This window comes from Neopelma chrysocephalum, unplaced genomic scaffold (assembly GCF_003984885.1).
Source record: "Neopelma chrysocephalum unplaced genomic scaffold, ASM398488v2 Primary Assembly neopelma1_59, whole genome shotgun sequence".
NCBI classification, from domain to species: domain Eukaryota; kingdom Metazoa; phylum Chordata; class Aves; order Passeriformes; family Pipridae; genus Neopelma; species Neopelma chrysocephalum.
The window spans coordinates 16,511,941-16,531,677 of NW_020897714.1; the positions used below are offsets into that span (position 1 = coordinate 16,511,941).

Genomic DNA, 19,737 nt, shown 5'->3' on the forward strand with positions numbered 1-19,737 from the left:
GGGGCCGGCGGGGTACACGGATGAGGGGCTCGGGACAGCGGCGGGCACCGGGAGCGGGGTACACGGATGAGGGGCCACCGGAGCGGGGCCGCGGCGACAGCGGCGTCTGTAACCGGTGCGTCCCTCGCAGCTCTGGCGGTGAAGTTCGGGGCGCGGCAGCGCTCGCCCCATTGCTTGTTGGTGAAGGAGCACCAGGTGCGGGAAGGGGCCGACACGGCGCACCCGCCTCGCCGCACGCTCTTCGTCCTCAACGTGCCCCCGTACTGCGGCCCGGTGAGTGGGGCTGGGGGTCGCACCGAGCGAGGGGGCGGCTGGAGGCCGAGGGCCTCGCCGCGGGAGCCGGCGTGTCTCGAGGGTAGCTGCGGGCACAGGAGGCGGCGTGAGGCGGGGTATCTGCGGGCAGAGCCGCCCGAAGTGTGCTGCAGTCTGTGCGTGAGAGGGCGGGGAGGGGCATCGCTCCTGCTTTGCTGTACCGCGTGTTCTCTCTTACTCTCCATGTCAAGGAGTCTCTGTCTAGGCTGTTCTCCCGCTGCGGGCGTGTGCAGTCTGTGGACATCTGTGACAAGCCAGGGCCGGGAGCGAAAAAAGAAAAGCCGACGTCCAAATTCTTCAACCGCAAAACTATAACGGTAAAGCTCGGGGGGCAGAGGAATACTGGTGCTTTAGGGGGAAAAGACGGCAAGCACTGAATGGTTCTGTTTAGAACATGAGATATAGGCAGCCATTTCAGGGCATCGGGTGACATGATTACATATTTAAGTTTATGTTATTTTTTTTCCTATCCCACTGCAATTTGTGGTTTGATTTTTATTTTACTTTCTAATGTTATTTATACTGCAGCTTCATGCTGCCATCACCAGTTTCCCCAATGTATCTGACTGACCTGGGTGTCTTTTTCTTTTAGGGATTTCAAGTCGCCTATGTGGTGTTCAGGAAACCAGCGGGTGTCCAGGCAGCCAAGGCTCTGTCACAGGAAGGTCCCTTGCTAATATCAACAGAGAGCCACCCTGTGAAAACGGGCATTAGCAGTACGTCAGCCCTAGCTATCTTTCTACTAGCTAGTATTAGGAAAAAACTATACTCGTTACTTGCTGAATCCTACCCTGCATGTCCCATTTTGTACTAAGCTGGGAGATGTTCAGTGTTTTGTTGTCCTGCTTCTGTTATGCACAGGGTACAAATCTTATTGTACTGGGTGTTGTAGTCTAGTCCAGTAACCCTATGGGAGAATGGGGTCGCTTGGAAGGGGGGGTTTTCCCGACATCTTTTCAGTATCATATAGATTCAGAGATACTGTCTGCATCTTGCCCTCAAAATGGAATCCAGACTCACTAACAGGCACCAGGTGTTTGTCAAGATGACAGCACTTCAGCTACAACCCCTTGACAGGAACCCAGCCCTGAGCGTTGTGCTCCTTGGGGTAGGGCTAGTTCACTTCTGCCTGGGAAAGTTGCAAACTCTTCCCATTGCTTATTGGCTTTGCCCTCGGCCACAAGTCGGTTGATCTGTGGCAGTAGGGAGGCTGAACAGAAATGGGAACAGAGTCCTTACCCCGTAGCCGTTCACTCTAGAGCTGCCCAAAGGCATCTCACTGGGGCCTGCTTCTAACAGCGGCTACTGCTGACTTGTGCCCTCTCTGTCTCAGAGTGGATCGCCAGCTATGAGGCTTCTGTCGTGGATCCGAAGGAGCTTAAGGCTGAGGTGGATGCCTACATGCAAGACTATGACAAAAAGATGGCAGAGGTGAGGCCAGACTGGGGAGGGAACCCAGCTAAGTGGTGTGTTTGGGGGAGAGGAAAGGAAGAGAGATTTCTCAGTGCCCCAGCCACAGTGGAAAAGGCAGAGGGTCCCAGTGCTTGGCAGAGGTCTTTTACTTTCAGTACCTGGTGGGCAGTCAGGCCCTGGTTTGGTCTGCAACACCTGACTCTTCCACCCAGGCCTTACAACAGGTATTCACAAATAAAGTCCTGGCTGGCATGCAGTGTTGTGACTGCAAGTTGAATACCTAAACCCCTGGTCCCACACCTTCCTTTAAATCTTGTGTTGGAAGCAGGAGCTCTAGCTTTGCATGTATTTAAGCTAGGGCTGAGGGACCTGTGCATCAGGCTGGCTGGCAGCCCGTCTGCACTGAGCTGTCTTACCGTCCTGTCTTTACAGGAAGAAGCCAAAGCAGCCGAGGAGGAGGGTGTTCCAGATGAGGAGGGCTGGGTGAAGGTAACGCGAAAGGGCCGGAAGCCTGGCCTGCCCCGGACAGAGGCTGCCAATCTGCGAGTGCTGGAGAAGGAGAAACAGAAAAGGGCCCGCAAAGAGCTGCTCAACTTCTATGCCTGGCAGCATCGCGAGACCAAGAGAGAGCGTGAGTGTCCAAGTCTCCTCCTACCCCTGCCCATGTCTCTTGTCTCACACTGTGGCTCAAAGAACATCCTTCTTCCTTCCGCTGAAGGAAGCCTTCTGCTGAAGGGGAGGCTACATCCAGCTGCTGGTGAACAGCTGGCTGGATGGGTGCAAATGGCCTCACTAGCTCTTGAGAGGCCTCTTGCCACCACCTGTCCTAGAAAGGGCTGCTGGAATATTTTGTGGGAGAGTGTGCAGGTCGTGGTATTCCAAGGTGTTTATTTAGTCTGCACGAAGGCAGTGGTTGAAGGGAGAAAATATCCAGTTTCCTCCCCAAGAGGGAGCTGCAGCACTGCCAGAGGTGAAGGGCCAGAGCCCCGGCTTGGCACTCAGCCCAGGTGTAAAAGGACCCGCTCTGGGAAGTGTGTGTTTGCAGCTGTTGGGACTGAGCCCCTCCTGGTTTGTGGAAGTGAAGCTCCCAGGAGAGGGAGATCTGCTGCTCCCGTGTGACCTGTTCTCTTTTTCCATATTTTAGACATTGCCCAGTTGAGGAAGAAATTCGAGGAGGACAAGCAGAGGATTGCGTTGATGCGAGCCCAGCGCAAGTTTCGGCCATACTAAGTTATGCTGAGCTGTTCCTCAGGTGCCTGTGCTGGAGAGGATGGGAGAGATGCCTAATGACTCCATTTGCCAAAGGATTTTAAGGACTTGAGGCAGCTTTGGGTTGTCTCTGCCCTTGGATCTGAAACGGGAGATCCCAGCAACTACTGCTGGAGGGGAGTTCTCTTTACTTGTACCAGTATCCTCCTGCTCTCCTGGCTGTTATTTGGCCCTGTGGCACCACTTCCCAGGGTGCTCAGGTCAGGGGGGCTGAGGCACATTCTGTGACAACCTGCCACCTCAGGCTCTCCTAAAGCTTGGTGAGAACTGGGATTGACCTAGCACAGCCTCTGCAGGGGCAGGGAATGGCTGAAGAACTGTAAATAAACTGCTGCTATGTTCTCAAAACATGGGAATGCTGCTCTCTCCCACCCCAGTCTGCTGTGGGGAACAGCTTCTTGTGTGCTGGGCTGGCAGTAAAACTCATGGCTTGTAAGCTGGTGCTCCTTTGCACATTTTATCTGGGGATAAGGAGAGGAGGGAAGCGACTTTGGGAAAAGCCCAGCTGGAGAGATCCTTGTGACCTGTTGTCACAAGGAAAGATCAGTGGTTTGGTAAGTGCCCTACCCCTTCCCTCAGTGATTCCCTCCCTGGCAGTTCCCTCTCAGCCAGGTGTTGAGTTGCCCAGTTGTCCAGCTGTGTGTGGAGCTCTGCAGCCATATCTGGGCCATAGGAAATGTCTGTTGTCCGGCACTGTTGCAAGAACAAGTGCCACTTCAAGCAGCCTGGCCTTGGAATGAGAAACCAGACTCTCCAAGGCCTGTATCCACTTAACTTGTCACCAGCCCACAGAAGGCAGGGAAGGGTGGCAGCAGGCACATCTAGGTGTGAATCGGTGCTTTTGTACTGCACATATAACATCTGTGCAGCTTTGGACTTAGTGATAGGTCACCCCAGCACACTCTGCAATCGAAGTAACCTGCCCAGCCCCAGACTTTTACACATTTATTTTACTGCCTGCAGCCTCAGTGCAGGTGTGACCGTGAATGTAAGGTGGAAGTGCTGGTAAATTCCACAGAGCTGATTTAAAATGGATTTACCTTTTCCTGGAAAGCCCACTGCAAATACAGTTTGCATTGCTTGTGTTGCTGCTTCAGTTGGCTTTTTGCATTAATTTAGCTGGGAGGCAGATCCTTAATATGCCCTATCTAAGGTGGACTGTGTGTAAAAATTGCTGCCTCCTAAGATATGTTTTAGCTGCTTGGGTGAGCATACCGAAAGAGAAGGGAGGTTCGCTCTCCTATTGAATCAAGAAGACTTAACATTAGGAGATTAATCTTTATTTAGGACAGAAATCATCTCTGCCAACTTTTCCATAATTAGTAGCTCTAGCTGCCTCAGCTAGAGGATTAGTGACATTCATTAAAATGGGCTTCTGTGCCTAGGTGAGCTCTTATTTAAGCTGACTTCTAAAATAACACCAGCTCTCACAGTAGAAGAAAGACACTGAGGCCCTCTGAGCTCAGGCCCCTATGGAAGTAAGTGGAGAAGCAGAAAACTTCACTTGTTTTTCAGCAGGTTTAATCCTGGGAGCAGCCTGGCCACACCATCCTCAGGGAGGAGGCAAGATAAGCCACCTCTCTTGCAGTGTCAAAGCTGGTGCTGCTGTCACAGAGGATGCCTCTGCCTGTATTCCTGCACTGTTTCAGGGTGCAAGTTTGGAACAAGCCAAGGGGGAGGCCACTTTGGGCCTCCATCCTTGTACTCACAGAGCTGGAAGTAGAGTAGGGATTCCTCTTCCCTTTGACAACAGAGATATTTTGCTCAGCTCTCCTTCAGAGAACCCCTGGCAGACATGCTTCCACTCTGCAGTGAGCTAAGCGCAGGAAAGAGTATCATGATGTGAGGAGTTGGATGTGAGGTAGGAATGGTGACAATTCTGCTGGAGCCTGCTTTTTAGCTCCCAGTTCTCTTGGACTGCTGCAGCCACTGGGGTTTCTTAGAGTCTAGCTCTAGTGTTCTGCACTGTCAGGAAGTTGCTGATGATCCCAGACACCACCTCAGGCTCGTTCAGGTGCACAAAATGACTCCCAGGCACCTCGACTAGCTGGATGTGCTGGACAGAAGGGACACAAGAAGATGTAGACTGGGAAAGCGTTCCCTCAGGCAAACACTGCTTGCTGTGACACTCATGGGAAGGGGCAGGGGCAAGGGAGGCAGGACAGGGATGGGAGGACCAGGGAAGATCTAGGTCCAGAGGGCAGTACTAACTTGGGACTTTGGCAGGAGGGGCAAGAAGCGTGAGGGCTGTGCCCTTCAGGACAAGTCACCTACTGGGGGGTGTCCACCAAGGTGAGCTGCTTCCCAGCTGCTGCTCCCAGGTCAGTGGTGCATAGAGTAGAGATGCAAGGATGGTGTTTGCTCTCACCTCTTTGAGGGTAGACTCAAATGCCTCCCGCAGGGCTTTCACAAAGTGATTTCTGCTGTGTAAGTTGTGTGGTACCAAAAGTCCATCTTGTGATCTGAAAAGCAACAGCAAGGCTCAGTACAGCAGTGTGCCCCCATTTGACTTTGCTGAGGCCCTGGGCAGAAGCAGTGTCCCCAAGACAGTGGTGGGGGGGTGTTTGTGACAGACCAACTGTTCTTTCCAGGCTGCTTGTAAGCAGCCAGGTGACAGTGTCATACGTGGTAGTCAGAGCACAGCTTGGCTAAGCAGTTATTTTCTATCAAACTATCTGTGTAAAACCTTGGGTGACTGCCTAGTGGTATCAGAGTGGAGACTGGCTAAATATTGTCCTCTCAGGGCTGTCTCTGTAACTGATCTGAGAACATCATTCCCTGCTCCCGTTCTGTCTTCCTCTCTTAACTCTTTCCTTCCTTACTGTTTCCACATCTCCCCACTGTCCTTTTTCCCCTCCATACTGCTGATTTAAACAGGGTGTGCCCTGCTTGGAGGGGGAGGTATGAAGGCAGTTTCCCAGGAGAAGCCAGCATTGGAGCTCCTGCAGAGCAAAGATCATGCTGTCTCCTACTGTGCTGCAGGTGATGGGACAAGGTGACATCCCAGGCTCAAAGGCATGTACTCTCTGTGGCTTTGAGGACTTGGCCTTACCATGATGTTACATTTCTGGACAAGAAAGCTTATGATACTATAACAGGTCAGGGAAGCCAAAACTGCAGTTAGCTCAGGAGGACAGTAAGTTGGAGTGGTGCTGTGGAGGGTCACATATTTGCCAGGATGGCCCCTTGCTGTAGGGCCAATGGGATCATGAAGCCAGGAGCGTGGGGAAGATGGGACAGGACTAGCATTTCCTCAGTCAGCTTTGCACCAGGGAGACCCAGCCTGAAAGCAGAGTGCCAGGCTGAAAGGATGTTCCAGTTTCTCCTGCCTGTTCCAGGAGCCTGCCTAACACAGGGCAGTGGTGGGAAACTGGAAAATACTTCCCCTATGTGAGGTTGTACTGTTGTGCTAACTGGCCAAAGATCTGGGTGACTGCTGTAGAGGAAGGGGTAGTGGAGGACTCCTTCCTAGCCTTCATTTCTTCCACCAAGGGAGGCAGCAAGAGCTGGTTTGGCTTATGTCTCACTCACACAATGATGAGAACACGGTCCTGGATCTTCTTCAGGAGCTTCACGCACTGATCCACTGTGAGGGACTCTCGACTCTGCTGCAGGTGCAAAGAGAGGGAAAGTGGCAGAGGTCAGGGACAGCAGCTGAGGGCAGAGGGTATCCCTAAGCCCTCCTGCTCTAGAGGCTCTGAAGGTAGAAGTGGCAGTGGCCCCAAAGCTTCCATGCTGGGACATGATAAGTGTCCAGAGCTGTGCACAGGAGTATCTGGCTCTGCAAAGGCTCCTTTTGTCCAGCTGCGTTTCAGGGCTGCCAACAACACTGCCTGCTGGGATGCAGCACATATGGGAATGATCTCATAGCAGAGAAAAGCTTTAAAAATCCTTTTACTAAAAAGGAGACAGTACACTACCATGGCTTCCATATCTGGCAGTAGCACAGGTAGAGGAGGCCCTATTTGCTCAAAAGTGGCACAAAACTATCAAAATATCAAATGTAAAGACTTTGATCAACTCTCTTCCCCTTCTTATATGGGTCACCTGACAAAGAAGCTGACAGAAAGCACCCATCCATCTGTTGCCGAAGAGTTATAACAGCAGGAAAATGTGGCCAGGAGGCCCTGGGGCAGAGGAACTTCTAAAAAAAAAAAATCAGTAACATTTTCCAGTGACTCTGTAAGTTGAGTCAATGATTAAGTCCAGGCTCTTTTAACAGCAGCATTTAAAGGAGATGTGGGAATTATGAAAGCAGAAAGTAAATGGTTGGGTGGAGGCAGAGCCTGGGCTCACTGAGCAGGCCTCCACTATCTCTGAGTTTTCTGTAAGCTCAGGGCTCAGAAGTAGTAGGGGGCACGTTAGAAGAGCAATGCTCACCATACGGGCTCTCATGTCTCTGTTATATACCAGCCCTGGAAAGAAAAACAACAGAAGGTTTTCATGTCTCACAGGAGCAAGAGTTGTTCTGGTTTTCCTCGCTTGTGGGGTCTGTCCAAGACTTTTTGAGATAGGGAGACAGTGTTAATTCAGATTTCTCCCTTTTTTTGATTTATTTTCTTTAGCTGTTCCAGGACTCGAGCACCAATTCCAGTTGCTGGGAATGGAGAGCTCTGCCTCCAGACTTAATTGATCCCATTCAGGCTGTGTAAACTTGTAGCTAGGGCATCCTGTACCCTGCAGAAGACAATGGCTACTGGCACCAGTCCCTTCCCACACCCAACGCTGGCCCAGCACCACGCAGCCCCTTACCAGTGGGTGTCTCAGTTGCTCCTCGCTGCAGCAGGATTGCTCCACCCTCTGCTGTCAGATGGCTGTTCGCTTCTAAGAGCCTGGGGGAGACATGGCAGAGAGATAGTGCTGCTGGAAAAGGGAGGAAGCAAAACAAAAATGACATGACAAGGTGACAGCAAGCTCTCAGGCTACTTCAGAAAGGAGCGGGATGAAGTAGCAGCTTCTGGCAGCAGAAGCAAAAGGTCTTGCTGAGATTCCACAGGAGGACTTGAAAGAGGAAGTGCAGGGACAGTTTCCCTTTCTCATTCTTGCAGCCGTAACTGTCAAGGTGAGGGCAAGCAGCAAATGAAGAGGAAAGATGGAGACCCACCTCTGCAATGCTGCTTCAGGGCTCCGTGCTTTGGGAGTTTGCTCCTTTGCCTCTAGACTCAGTAATCTGTCAATCACCCTCCGTTTAGATTTCAGCCATGCCTCAGTGTCCTGAAACACAGAGAGGGAGAGGAGTAACCCCTCTCTTCTGAATCATTTTACCCCCTATCAGCTGGTAGAAGAGGGAATTTCACCCTTCAACATCCCCCAGAACTCGTATCGGTTATGGATATCCTATTAAAAAATGCCCGTTTCTGGAAAAAAGGGAACATCAATACTGCTGTAATGAACGAACTTACTTTTTACCCTTACAACCTTTTCTAACTCTTCCTACCTCACTTCTGAGTTGAGGACAACTGTCCAAAATTTGGTATCTCTGACCCAGGGCTTCTGTCCCACTTCTGCCAACCAAAGCTCCAGCATCTGGTAGCAATGATGGCAAGTTGGGAATGTAACTTTATGTCCTGCCAGGAACAGAAAAAGAAATCCACCAGTCTTGCACCCAGGTCACCCAACAAGCCATTGGCAAAAAGAAAACCTCAGCTGGCAGCTGCCTGGACAGAGGTTCCGCTTCCCTTTGTACATGGGCATGGCACAGACAATTTTGGTGCTAAGGGACTGCATGATATGGAGCACTGCCAAGTGTCCTCCAAGGGCCACCCTAAGTAGGGACCTCAGTCCGTGCAACAAGGAGCAGATCAGTGCCTGCCAAAAGGAAGAGCCTGGGACTTGTGTGACCTGACAGGAACTGGTCACATCAGTGCTTTCTCTGAACAAACGAGGCAAAGAAAAAAAACATCTATTTTTGTATTTAAAAAAAGCGAAGGGAAGGACACATGAAATCTAACCTCTGGAGCAAGCAGAAAGCCAAGACTTTCCAGCAGGATCAGCTTGTCCACCATCTCAGGATAAAGGAAGCAGAACTGAAGAGAGATGAAACAACAGGAGAAAGAAAAGCTGAGCACTGAGTGATGTCTTTATCCTGCTACATGGAAGAGGGGGTCTGGGAAGGGCCTCTCCTCCCAAGATCCAGGTCCCACACTGTTTGTCTCTTCATTCCTCTCCCATTTGTTGTTGCAGCTGCAGAAATCACAAACCCCATGAAGAAATGATGCTTTACTCACCATTCCTGCCACAGCCCCACCTGCGAAGGAGAGAAGGGTGCTCAGTTATGCCCAGAACAGCCCCTAGTAACGGAAATTTCCCTTCCCCACAGCAGGAGCAGCCTCAGAAGTAAAAATGCACATTGTACCACAGGACAAAGCCAAAGTACATGGTAGAGCTCTCCCAGCAGGCAGGCTGCAGGCATAGAGCAGGGCTGTTGGCTTGCTGTATTCCCCATCCTGTGCCATCCCCACCTGCCTCTCAGGCAGCAAAGGCCAAGGAGGAGTTACTAGTTAAAAGGGTATGGTGTGCAGGTCCTGTGAGCTGTGGCCAGAGCAGCCCTGGGGAGCAAACCCCATATCGTGGCAAAACCAAATCATGTTCCAAGCACAAAGGGGTGGACCCTGGAGTCCAGTTCCCCTCAGCAAGCTTTATAGCCCACCAAGATGGGAACTCTGTTCCCAGGCTTTGTGGGGACCAGGCAGGAAGGCTGTGAATTCTCCTTCATAGACCACCCCTCTTTGCCCATCACTGTTCCTTCCTGGGGGTGGGGAAATGCCCACAGCAAGAGTTACCACTGTTTGTACTACAGGGTCTTGAAAGCAGAGGCATTTCAGACAAGGGCACAGATTTTTGAATCTTTTCAATTTTTTTCTTTTCAAGCAGGAACCTGGTACTTGACACAATATAATAAATATTCTAACCCAGCTCCTAGCAGCATGTCTTGTAAGTTAATTATCTACTCCTATTTCCATGAATCTCACAGCTTACAAGGACAAGAGCCACTTACCCATACTGTGACCCATCAGGGTGAACCGTCTCCACTGCAAGGCTAAGTGGCAACAGACAAAAACAGATAGTGCTGCATTAGAAACCAGAGCAGCATCTTGCTGCTTCTCCACCAACATGGGCCCCTTCTCCCAGGAGGGCTTTTGCACTGCTTAATTGCTTCTTAATCCATAAACTAGGTGGCTAAGTAGGCCAGTTTTAAAGAAAAAATGCATTCACCAGTTCATTTTGTTGGTAGTTAAGCCGTGCAGCTCTTGAGCTCTCTGTATGTCAAACAAACTCCAGCAAATTCCTGTTCACTGCCAGACATGAGACTGGCAAGAAGCAGAGGAGCCTAATCAGGCAGCATCTGCTGAAAGAGAGAGACCTTGACAGAGCATCCTGCTGCAGGGTGTTCTGCGAGACAACTGAGGACACAGAACCAGGTCTGCTGCTTTGAGGAAAGTACAATTATTCCATGTGAAAGTTCTCTACACCATTTAGCACATCAGGCTCTTCAGTCCATTTTTAGGGCACTCTGAGAGGCTTACAGGAAAATACAGCTTTTTCAGTTCTGTCCATCTGAAATATACATCACTGAAAGATGAGTTTTACCCTCTAGAACATCAGAGAACTTCTAGAGGCTCTTTGTGTACTGAATAAGGGATGCAAAACTGCACGTGCCACAACCTCCTGCGAGATCAGCATACAAACAGACAGTTACATCAGGAGTTATTAGGAGCACAAGACACTCTGGCTTTCAGATTTCTTTGTATGATACCAAAGCAAGCAGCAAGCTGCCATCAGAGAGAACCAGAAGAGTCTCCAGCTTACACCTAATACTGGTTAGCAGTCACTGGCTGCTTACAAAAAGTCAGTCTGGCAACACGATTTAGTTGTATCCACTACTTCACCACTACTGCTCTTTTTAGTATAGAAACACTTGCTTCCCAGGGCTTACTGTCTCTTCCTTTAGCAAAACAGTGACGCTTATTCAGTCACAAAGCACTGGCTAACATCAAACTGAGGATAAGTAGGGGGAATTGATTCCTTCCTAGCAGTAAATGCTGCCTGCTTGTTGTAAGGAGCGGGAGTAATAAAGCTCCCTCTGCACGAGCATCCCCTGAAGGGTCCCTTCAAATACCCACCGTCTGCCACGCGGCGCACATCAGTCACATAATCCAGGAAATGGTAGGGGCAGCCGGCAGGTCGGTGGGATGAAAAACCATGGCCAGAAAAATCCATTGCCACATAATAGCAGCCTGAAAGGGAGATAGTATCAGATGTGCAGCCCTGACACACAATAAGAGCCATCCTGATGAGCCAGACCTACCTCTGGGGAGCAGTGGAATGAGCTTGTCAAAGGTGTTGGCATTGTCTAGCCAGCCATGCAAACACAGCACAGGGTGTCCCTCCAAGGGTCCCCAGGCCTTGGCTGCCACGTGGCCCCAAGGTACAGGGAACTTCAACTCTGAGAACATGCCCAAAATAGGGTCACCAGAGAGCCACGTGCTTGGGAGTAGGTCCCAGGGGTCTTGTTAATGGTCCAAAGCTCTGAGAAGAGTAAAACAAGTCTTTAGTAACTCACCAGCCTCCTGTGGTCTTAATTAGCAGCTTGCTGATTTATAGCTCCCCATTCAACATCCCAAGCTGCCGTCCCTGACTGCCTGTTTGGGGAATCCTCCTCCCAGCACGTACTAGCAATGTTCCTAGGAAGAAATAAGCTTTCCCTATGCAGGAGGAGAAAGCCTCCTCTCTGTCTCTGCAGCAGCTGCAACCCGACCAGAAGGCGCAGGAGATCTGGCAAGAGGGAACCATGCAGAATTCCCCCAGTTAACTGCAGTCAGCCAGGCACCTGTCCTGCACCAGAAAGATTGTTTGGGGAATGCTGCCTCCAATAGTAGACTGTTACCACCTTGTTCACTTTTACCTTGGTGCTTCTCATTCGCACCACCAGTCGGCACCTTCGAGAGAGCAGATGGCTCTGTGCCCCACAGCAGGTCACTGCTGCTACCTGCCCGTGCACCCCTCAGGGCCAGGGACTGTACATGGAATACAGGTCCACAGCAGGCCAGGCAAACCTGCTCAACCTCAAACTTGTCTCATTACTGCCGATCTGCCAGGCAATCATGGAGCTACACCTGACCTTTGCTCAACCCCCGGCTCCTGAGTGAACCCCCCAGTACCACCCAGCCTCTGGAGACCCTCCAATAGTGGTTTGAACATTTCTCCTTTACCCACAAGCCCTGGGGCCCCTTACAGACAACCTGACTATTCCCATCCCCAAGTGTCTCATGCCATATCCCCTATCTTGTGTCTCTATTCCCTTAAATAGCCCCCCGAGACTGCACTGCAATTAAATCACTCTACAGCAAGTCCTTCCTGAGCCCATATTTCTCTAAGGCATGAGGACAGAGCGGTTAGGCTGAGAGGAGAGGCCCTCATGGTCCCAATCAGCCAAACCTGGCGCTCTCCATAACCCTGTTTAAGCTCAGCCCAGCCCCAGCAGTGCTGTAGGAGTGCCAGTCTCCATCAACAGCACCCTCCCTCAGGAACCGTGGCCCTGCCTGCTGATCACGGGGCTGTGTCTGATCCCAGCTGCCCTCGCCGGGCCAGATCCTGACAACCAACCGCGGGCTGACTTCCCGGTGTGACCGTGGACCTGCCCCTTCCTGACGACCTGGGCTCCCGGCAGAGCCTGATCGCCCTCCCCGGGCAGCCCTGCCTGGGCCCGAGGGGCTCCGGCCCTGGGGTCCCCCCGGGCCCGGGCTGGGGCCTCCCCAGGCGGGCAGGAGGCGCCGCTACACCCGGACCTTCGCCTCAGGGCGCCCTGGAGGGCGCGGTCCCGACCCCGGGGAAGGGCTGCCCGGGCACCGACCCCTGCCCGGCGCCCAGACCGACCCCGCAACGCTACGGCCGCCCCTGCCCCGCTCCGCCCGCGGCCCCCGGCCCCCTCCTACCGCTCCGTGAGGCTGAGCTGAGGCGGCGGCAGGAGGGCTCGGCCCGGCGGCAGGGCAGGGCGGGCCGGCCCGGCTGCACCGCCCCGCTCCCCTCCCCGCCTCCCCGCGGCAACCCGGCCTCTGCCCCCGCCTGTGTTTGGATGAGGCTCAGTGAGAGTAACCAGAAGTTAACGAGGTCTGTGGGGTCTGAAGCTGAGAACAGCCTCCTGGGCATGATAGGGAGGAATCAAAATCAGGGAGGAACGGCTGCATCCCTGACTATCTCCAGAAGACACATTACTGACAATAGAAACTGCCTGTACTGTGGTGACACAGTGTGAGATGTTTTAACTGTGACCCAGGACTTCATAATGACATCAAACAGGCTCAGTGCTTGACACCAACACTGAACTTCTGTCGCTCTCTGATGGAGAGACTCTTCTGAACTCCTAACACTTGCTGGAATCATGTTGCTCCAGGGACAAGAGTCACCCTCCCATACTGTGACCCATCGCAGTGAACTGACTCTACTGCAGGGCCAAGCTGCCACAGATACACAGTGGACGGTGCTGCCTTAGCCGCTCTGTTCCTCTTCTGCAAAAACAGACCCCTCTCAGATGGAGAGGTTTCTATATAGTTTTCCTTGTTAGTTGCCCAGTTGCCCAGAAAGGTGATGGCTGCATGGACTGAGTTTCAAGAAAGTCAACACCCAAGTATGGCTGTTTGCTGGTGCCTTGCATTCCCTCCAACAGTCAGTCTGCTAGGCCTAATGCAGACTACAAACATTTCTCTTCAGTCAAGGACTCTGAAGTCAAAGGAAGCAAAGTCAAATTGCGTTGTGAGCAGTGGCACACCTTGCTGAAACAGTTGGAGAGAGCATAATGAATGTCTGTTCTTAGGGAGTCATTTTTATATTGATAATTGAAAGCCCTCTGCTCAGTTCAGCACATCAGTCTCCTAAATTACACAATACATTTTCAGAACAGCCTAAAAAGCTTGAAAGAAACCAGTGTAGAAGCTTACAGCCCTGTTTCTCCTGCCTAGCTCAAACTCATGCTGGCAAAATAGGCTCTGCACCACAGCAGTTGAAAGGTAACCTTGGGGACCCATCACTGAGAAGAAATAAGAGTGCTATGCAGCTCACAGCCTCCCCTCCAGGTGAGCCATTAGAAAGGAAATCAGAACATGAATTTTTACAGGTTTGGAAAGTCCAGTGTATTGCTTTTTCTTAGGCCTCTATGGTGGAGGAGCGGGAAAGCAGACTACAAGTGCTGGGGAGACTACAAGAGGGAGAGAGGCCACAGTACCTTCTATAGTTTCTTTCCTGCAACTGTCAGAGGTGGGTGGCTGATTACAAAAGGTGATAAGTGAGAGACAGTTTGGCAGAACAGATTTGTGGAATGAACTCAATCACTGCAGCTGTTAGCAGAGGGCATGGCCCTCCTGTGCATTGTAGGAATTTCTTCAAAAGAAGCCACCAGAAGGCAGTGTAATTGTTAGGCAGTGGCTGCTGCTAGGCTTGTGTTTCTTCAGTCTGTGGCATGACTCTTGAGGAACAGGACTCTGTGTCATGAGCAGGAGTTATGCAGACTCTTTGCACAAACCTCAGAGGTTGATGGGAAAACAGGCCATGGCCAGGAAAATCCATTGCCACTCATGAGCCAGATCTGCTTCTGGGGAGCAGTGAAATGAGCCTGTTGAAGGTGGTGGCATTGTCCAGCCAGCCATGCAAACACAGCACAGGTTATCCCCAGGCCTCGGCTGCCACCTGTGTTTGGGGCATTGGGAACTTCACCTCTGAGAACTTGTACCCACAAGTTCTGAGTGCTAAATGCTGGAGCTGGTCCCAGGGAGCTTGTTAACAGCCAAGAGTTCCGGACAGAACTTGTAGGTAGGTGGTAGTTACCAAAGTTTTTTATCTGTCAGTCCTGACCTCTACCTAATACCAGTTTTTAGGCACAAGCCTTGTTTGGGATAATCCTGGTGTAAATGCTTGACCTGGTGGTATATGCATCACCACTCATAGGTCTTGGACCCTCTCCTCCACCACGTTGGGCTCTCTCCCTGACTCCAGCAGCCAGTAGGATCTGGTCTCTCATTGCTTTGGGTCACAGAGATGACTCTGGGGCTCAGGTGGGAATAATGCATTCTCTAGTGAATGCATTCTCTAAGACTCCTGTGACCTGCATCCTAAATCACTTCTGGTAGGAGGCTCCATCAGCAGTCACCACAGGGAAAAGGAAAAATTCCCCACAGAAATTATCAGGAATAAGTGATTTCTGATAGAGCTCCAAGTGGAGGAAGTTGCACTGGGATGTTCCCTGGACCTTTCCCTCAGTGGCAGGACTGTCATCCTATTAGCCAAAGCCAGATTGTGGAGTTGTCCTCCAGGTCCCTCATGCCTTCTCTAGCAATGTTACTCACCCCTCTGACAGAGCAGCCCAGCATCTCACAAGAGTGTGCATCTGCCCCTGCACAGCCTGGAAAACCAACCCCCAAGGGAAGGGCTCTATGTAGGATGCATGGCAGAATTTGGATTGGTCACAGAATTCATTCTGCTGCATCTACTTCTATGAAGTGCTGCAGGCTACTGCAGTGGAACTGTTGCCTGTGGAAGACCAAATTAGACTCCATCTGGAAAGGTGCTGAGGCATTGGCTGGGCTGCACTGGGCTGGTGGTAAGAAAGGCTGGTTTTGCATAAAGAACTGGGAGTTAGTTTGAGATATCCCATGTGCTTAGCAAAGGATAATTTAACCTCCGTATCCTTGCAAAGGAGCAGGAGACCTGCAAGGATGAACTCTGGGGCACACAAAGCTGTTATGCTCCACTGACTTGCAATAGCATTGATCAGTTTGTGCTTGCTGCAGATCTGGTGAGGAAACTTTAAGTACAGCAGATTGATTGCTACCAGGGGACAAATTCCCCATAGCTGGTTGGATTCAAGCACAGAAGTACTGACATATTGATCTATTTATGTTGATTTATTAGTAATAGCCCTGTACCCCAAATCCTCTTGTGCAAGTAAAAAAAAACCCCACACTATTGCTAGCTTAACTGATTTCTTTCAGAGGATATATATAGGACACACCTCTATATAAAGCCCCACATTGTGAGCATATGCTGCAATCTATAGTGGGCAGGATAATCAAAGTGATCACAGGGCAGCATGTTATCATGCAACCAGCTCCAACATGCTGGCTCACATCCACAAATCTTTCTTGCCTTGGAGATGGTCCCAAGAAATCTTAAGGGTTTAAATGGGCTGCCCATGTGTGAAGAGCTGAGGTAGGATATGAACATCCCATGACCCCTGGGCTCTGTTCAACAGCAGCAGATCCATCCAGGTACTTCGTGTGGTGTATTTTTTTCTTTGGTTTTCCCTAATTTCTGGTTGAATTTCATTTATGTGAATTTCTGATGACTGAAAAAGCCATTGACATATTAAGAGCAAAAAAAGCTGTGATGGTTTCAGCTGGTTTCTCTTCCTTTGCTCCAGTCCTGTTGCACTCCTTGTTCCAGAGCTCTCCAGCTGTGCAGAAAGTGGGAGAGACATATAGATGCTGGCTCCCACTCACCACAGTCTGAGGCCAATATGATAGTTTAATGGAAATCTTTGTTTTAAGCCAAGTTATGAGTGGTTGAAAAAGTGGAGTACATCTACTCCAGGGATTAACCTGCAGCATAATTTGGATAGTGGGGCTGCTGGAGTGTTAAATCATCTGCACATGAACCACCACCATTTAGCTGGAAGCAGCCCTAGGCACACACCATGCATCAGGTCCAAGTGGTGCACGTTTGTATCACTTCATTTGCAACTAATGAAATAGCTAGAAACATTTATTGCATATAAATTATATATGAACACCCATCATACAAATAAACTCTTTCCAGTCTCAGCTTTCCATTTCCTCATTAATCACAAAGTCTATTACATTTGGGACAGATTCAGGAGTGTCTGCTGGTTCCCATCCCCTGGGCCTGTTTTGGTTAACTCAAGAGGTGAGCTCCTCTCCAGATCTCTACAAAGCCCATACACACCTTTAGAGTATGCACCTATTCTAATGTATGAAGTGGTAGGGGAAGCAGAGAAGTTTCTCTCCAGCTCTTGTCTAGAATTAAACTTCTTTCACTTGGAAAATCTGGCAGATTACCCATAGGCTGAGATGAAATAATAGCAAAAACCATAAGTAATCTGACACGTGTAATTACAGGCCTACCAGCTCCTTATTGACCTCAGAATAAGGAAATAGCACATACTAGGATCATTTAAAAACAAGGGAAGAGTTCTAGTTAACAGTAAGTCTCATGTGTTTATGTAAAAGAATTCATAAAACTGCTTGGGAACTTTTTGAGATGTGAGTTATAGGTTTGGGTTATGGATTTGACTGACAAATGTAAAAGCTGTTGAAGTAACACGGCTCCAGCAAGGAAACTGACAGAGTCTTACACTGTGTTTTGATTTTTAGAAAACGGGAATGATACAAAATCAACACATTTAGTAGTAATAATTGATTAGATAGTAAGTGTCAAAATGTTAAAGTTGATACAAGCATGTAAGGGGTGTTTTTGAAACAGCCCAATGGTGAGTTGCTCCACCCAGCCCACACTTTTGGTCTGGCAGCTCTGTTTGTGGAAGTGACTCTGGCGAAGGATTGACTCACGATGTAGGAGCAGCTGAGTGTGAGCTCCCAGTGCAGTCAGAAAGGCTAATTCCATTCCAGATGTATAAGCAGGGAATGCAGAATAGGTGTAATGAGATTATATTGCAGGAGATTATATTGTGTCTGCTAATTCCATGGATGTGATTAGTGGTGTGAAAGAATTCCCAGTTTTGACATCTATGATTCAATGAGGAAGGTAACAAGTTGGAGAGGCTTCCTGCAAGAACTCTAAGCCCTGTTAAGGAGTTGGAAGACATCTTATGGGGGATAAGCGTTTAGGACCATTATGATCAAAGCCTAAGTATACCTATGTAGTGTTACATTTTTGCTCCTCCAATTGCCACACTGCCTAACTATGGTACAAGAAAAAAAACAGTCTAGAGATGAGGTATGCGTTTTATGATGGAGAAAAGAGTTAAATACTTGAGCAGTTTACTTAGGGCGCTGGCAGCTTCTCAAACATTGGCAGTTTTTTAATGAAGATGGGATGTTTAACAAAACAACAATGATTAATGTGACAGAGTCCTTTGTCCTGTGATCATCTGGAAAGCAGAATGGTCTGGAAATTAGTCTAGTGCAACAGACACTGCTATCAGATGGTACTAGCCTGCAATGCCTCTACTACAACCACTCCCAAAATTATAGCCCTTGCATTTTATGTTGTTTTATTTTATTTGGGGGCTCAATTTCCTCAGCTGAGGAAGCCCCTGCTTCTAGGTCCAGCAATGACTTAGGAACTTTCTGCTGTGGGGTCTGTATCTTGGATTGCTCCCTGTGCTCCTCTGGGGTGGCCTCTCATGGCTGTTTTTGTCTGCTTTGGAGAAATGCCTGAAGTGAGTGAACTCAGTGCCTGTGTCCTGTGAGTGGGGTTCAGCATCACCACCCATCTCTGTCTGAGGGGACAAATCTGGGGAAGCATGGGCAGGACTGAGGCTACGTGATCCAAGTGAAGGATTCTGAATGGAGGGATTTGGGCAAGGTCCACCAATTTTGGACAACCCTCCACGAACACATCTTGAAAATGTGGGATAACAAGGAGAGGCGATAGGCCTCAATGACGCAGTGAAATCCTTAACTGAACTTCTACCTCCATGTCTGGTGGGCAGCAGTGTTAGGAGGAGTTAACCTTAGTCCGTCATGGATTTATGGGGCCACAAAGCCCCAGGGAGTTCACACCTGAGTCCCTTGGTGCAGCGAGCTGGTTCCTCATTTCCTCTGTTCTGGCTCATCCTGTTACTGCTCTAGTGTATTTGACATATAGGGTAGATTCAGAGATGAGGGAGCAGTTTACCATGCAGTTATAAAAGACTGTTTTCTCTGCAGCTGCTTAAATCTGACCTAAATACCTTCCAGATTATGCAGCCTGGTGCTTTGTTTCAAAACCTAGAAGGTCACTGTCTGCTGGGTCTTCCTCCCTCAAGTGAACCGGGGGCATGTACTGGCAACGAATGAGAACTCGTGTTCTGCCGCGGCTATGGGGGAAAGCCAGAACAGCAGAGGGTGTTGCGGTCTGGAACAAAGGCGCATCGGCAGTGGTGTGCGGGGTGCCCACCCTCCAGCCCTCCGCGACGCGCAGCGTCGCTGGGCAGGGGAGCGCTGCAGCCCCGTGCCGGAGCTGGCAGCCTGCAAGCAGCGGCACACGGCTCCCCGCAGCCGTGCTGGGTCACTCCGCTCTGGGCAGCCTCTGCACCTTCGCTTTCCTGGAAAGCAGCTTCTCTTCGTTACTGAGAAGAGCCCTGCTCTGGCGGGGGAAGGAGGGGCCTGGCCACCGCTTCACGCAAAGGGGCCACTACTTGTGCTAATTTTTCTCATAACAGTGGAACTAATACAGCATCTGCTCGCTGGAAAACACAGAAAGCTGTTTTTGTTTGTTGGGGTTTTTTGTGTGAGTTTGTTTTTTTTTTCCTGGGGGGAGCAGAGAGAGGGGGCTGGGGGATTTTCCTGTGTTGGTTTTGTCCTCCTGGCTTTCTCTTTTTCTGTTGTTGTTTGGTTGGTTCTTTTTTTCTTCTTAATGCTTTGCTGCTATCACCTCCTAAAAGGAGGCTTTTAGCAAGTTAAGAGAGGGACCACCTAGAAAGGGAAGGAAGGGTCAAAAATAAACGAAGAATAAATGCTTTTACATTTTGTACTGTTTGCAGGATGGACTTGCAGCACATCAGGAGATGGT

At 50.1% G+C, this 19,737-nt stretch overlaps 3 protein-coding genes across 5 annotated transcripts in view; 2 read left to right on the plus strand and 1 right to left on the minus strand.

The window, feature by feature from the left end:
• Positions 1–3,430, plus strand: part of RRP7A (ribosomal RNA processing 7 homolog A) — a 3,597-nt gene extending 167 nt beyond the window's left edge. Inside the window, exons 2-7 of the mRNA XM_027680088.1 lie at positions 131–273; positions 504–629; positions 905–1,028; positions 1,646–1,743; positions 2,158–2,356; positions 2,870–3,430. Coding sequence (XP_027535889.1) covers positions 131–273; positions 504–629; positions 905–1,028; positions 1,646–1,743; positions 2,158–2,356; positions 2,870–2,955 — 776 coding nt within the window. The 3' untranslated portion in view covers positions 2,956–3,430. The remainder of the gene's footprint in view (positions 1–130; positions 274–503; positions 630–904; positions 1,029–1,645; positions 1,744–2,157; positions 2,357–2,869) is intronic.
• Positions 3,431–4,252: 822 nt separating this feature from the next.
• On the minus strand, positions 4,253–12,996 carry SERHL2 (serine hydrolase like 2). 3 transcript variants are annotated; one of them, XM_027680085.1, is made up of 12 exons: positions 12,930–12,996; positions 11,303–11,523; positions 11,118–11,231; positions 9,992–10,033; positions 9,222–9,241; positions 8,946–9,020; positions 8,099–8,208; positions 7,747–7,826; positions 7,375–7,409; positions 6,526–6,602; positions 5,363–5,456; positions 4,253–5,050 (listed from the first exon to the last, which is right to left on the minus strand). In XM_027680085.1, exons 2-12 carry the CDS (start codon positions 11,448–11,450, stop codon positions 4,934–4,936), a joined length of 912 nt encoding a protein of 303 aa, XP_027535886.1. In that variant the 5' UTR covers positions 11,451–11,523; positions 12,930–12,996; the 3' UTR covers positions 4,253–4,933. The 3 variants fall into 3 exon arrangements, with proteins under 3 accessions (XP_027535886.1, XP_027535888.1, XP_027535887.1); XM_027680086.1 differs by lacking the exon at positions 12,930–12,996 and adding an exon at positions 11,900–12,659 and having other exon boundaries at positions 4,934–5,050; XM_027680087.1 differs by lacking the exon at positions 9,992–10,033.
• Positions 12,997–13,018: 22 nt separating this feature from the next.
• NFAM1 (NFAT activating protein with ITAM motif 1) overlaps positions 13,019–19,737 on the plus strand; it is a 54,067-nt gene continuing 47,348 nt past the window's right edge. Inside the window, exon 1 of the mRNA XM_027680096.1 lies at positions 13,019–15,586. The gene's annotated coding sequence lies outside the window, so the exon portion shown is untranslated. The remainder of the gene's footprint in view (positions 15,587–19,737) is intronic.

Coding starts and splice junctions, on each gene's coding strand:
- SERHL2 (XM_027680085.1), bottom strand. CDS start 11,450: ATGTTCTCAGAGTTGAAGTTCCCTGTACCTTGGGGCCACGTGGCAGCC. Junction 11,232..11,302: donor CATTCCACTGCTCCCCAGAG/GTAGGTCTGGCT, acceptor TCTCCCTTTCAG/GCTGCTATTATGTGGCAATG. Junction 9,021..9,221: donor GTGGGGCTGTGGCAGGAATG/GTGAGTAAAGCA, acceptor ATCTCTCTTCAG/TTCTGCTTCCTTTATCCTGA.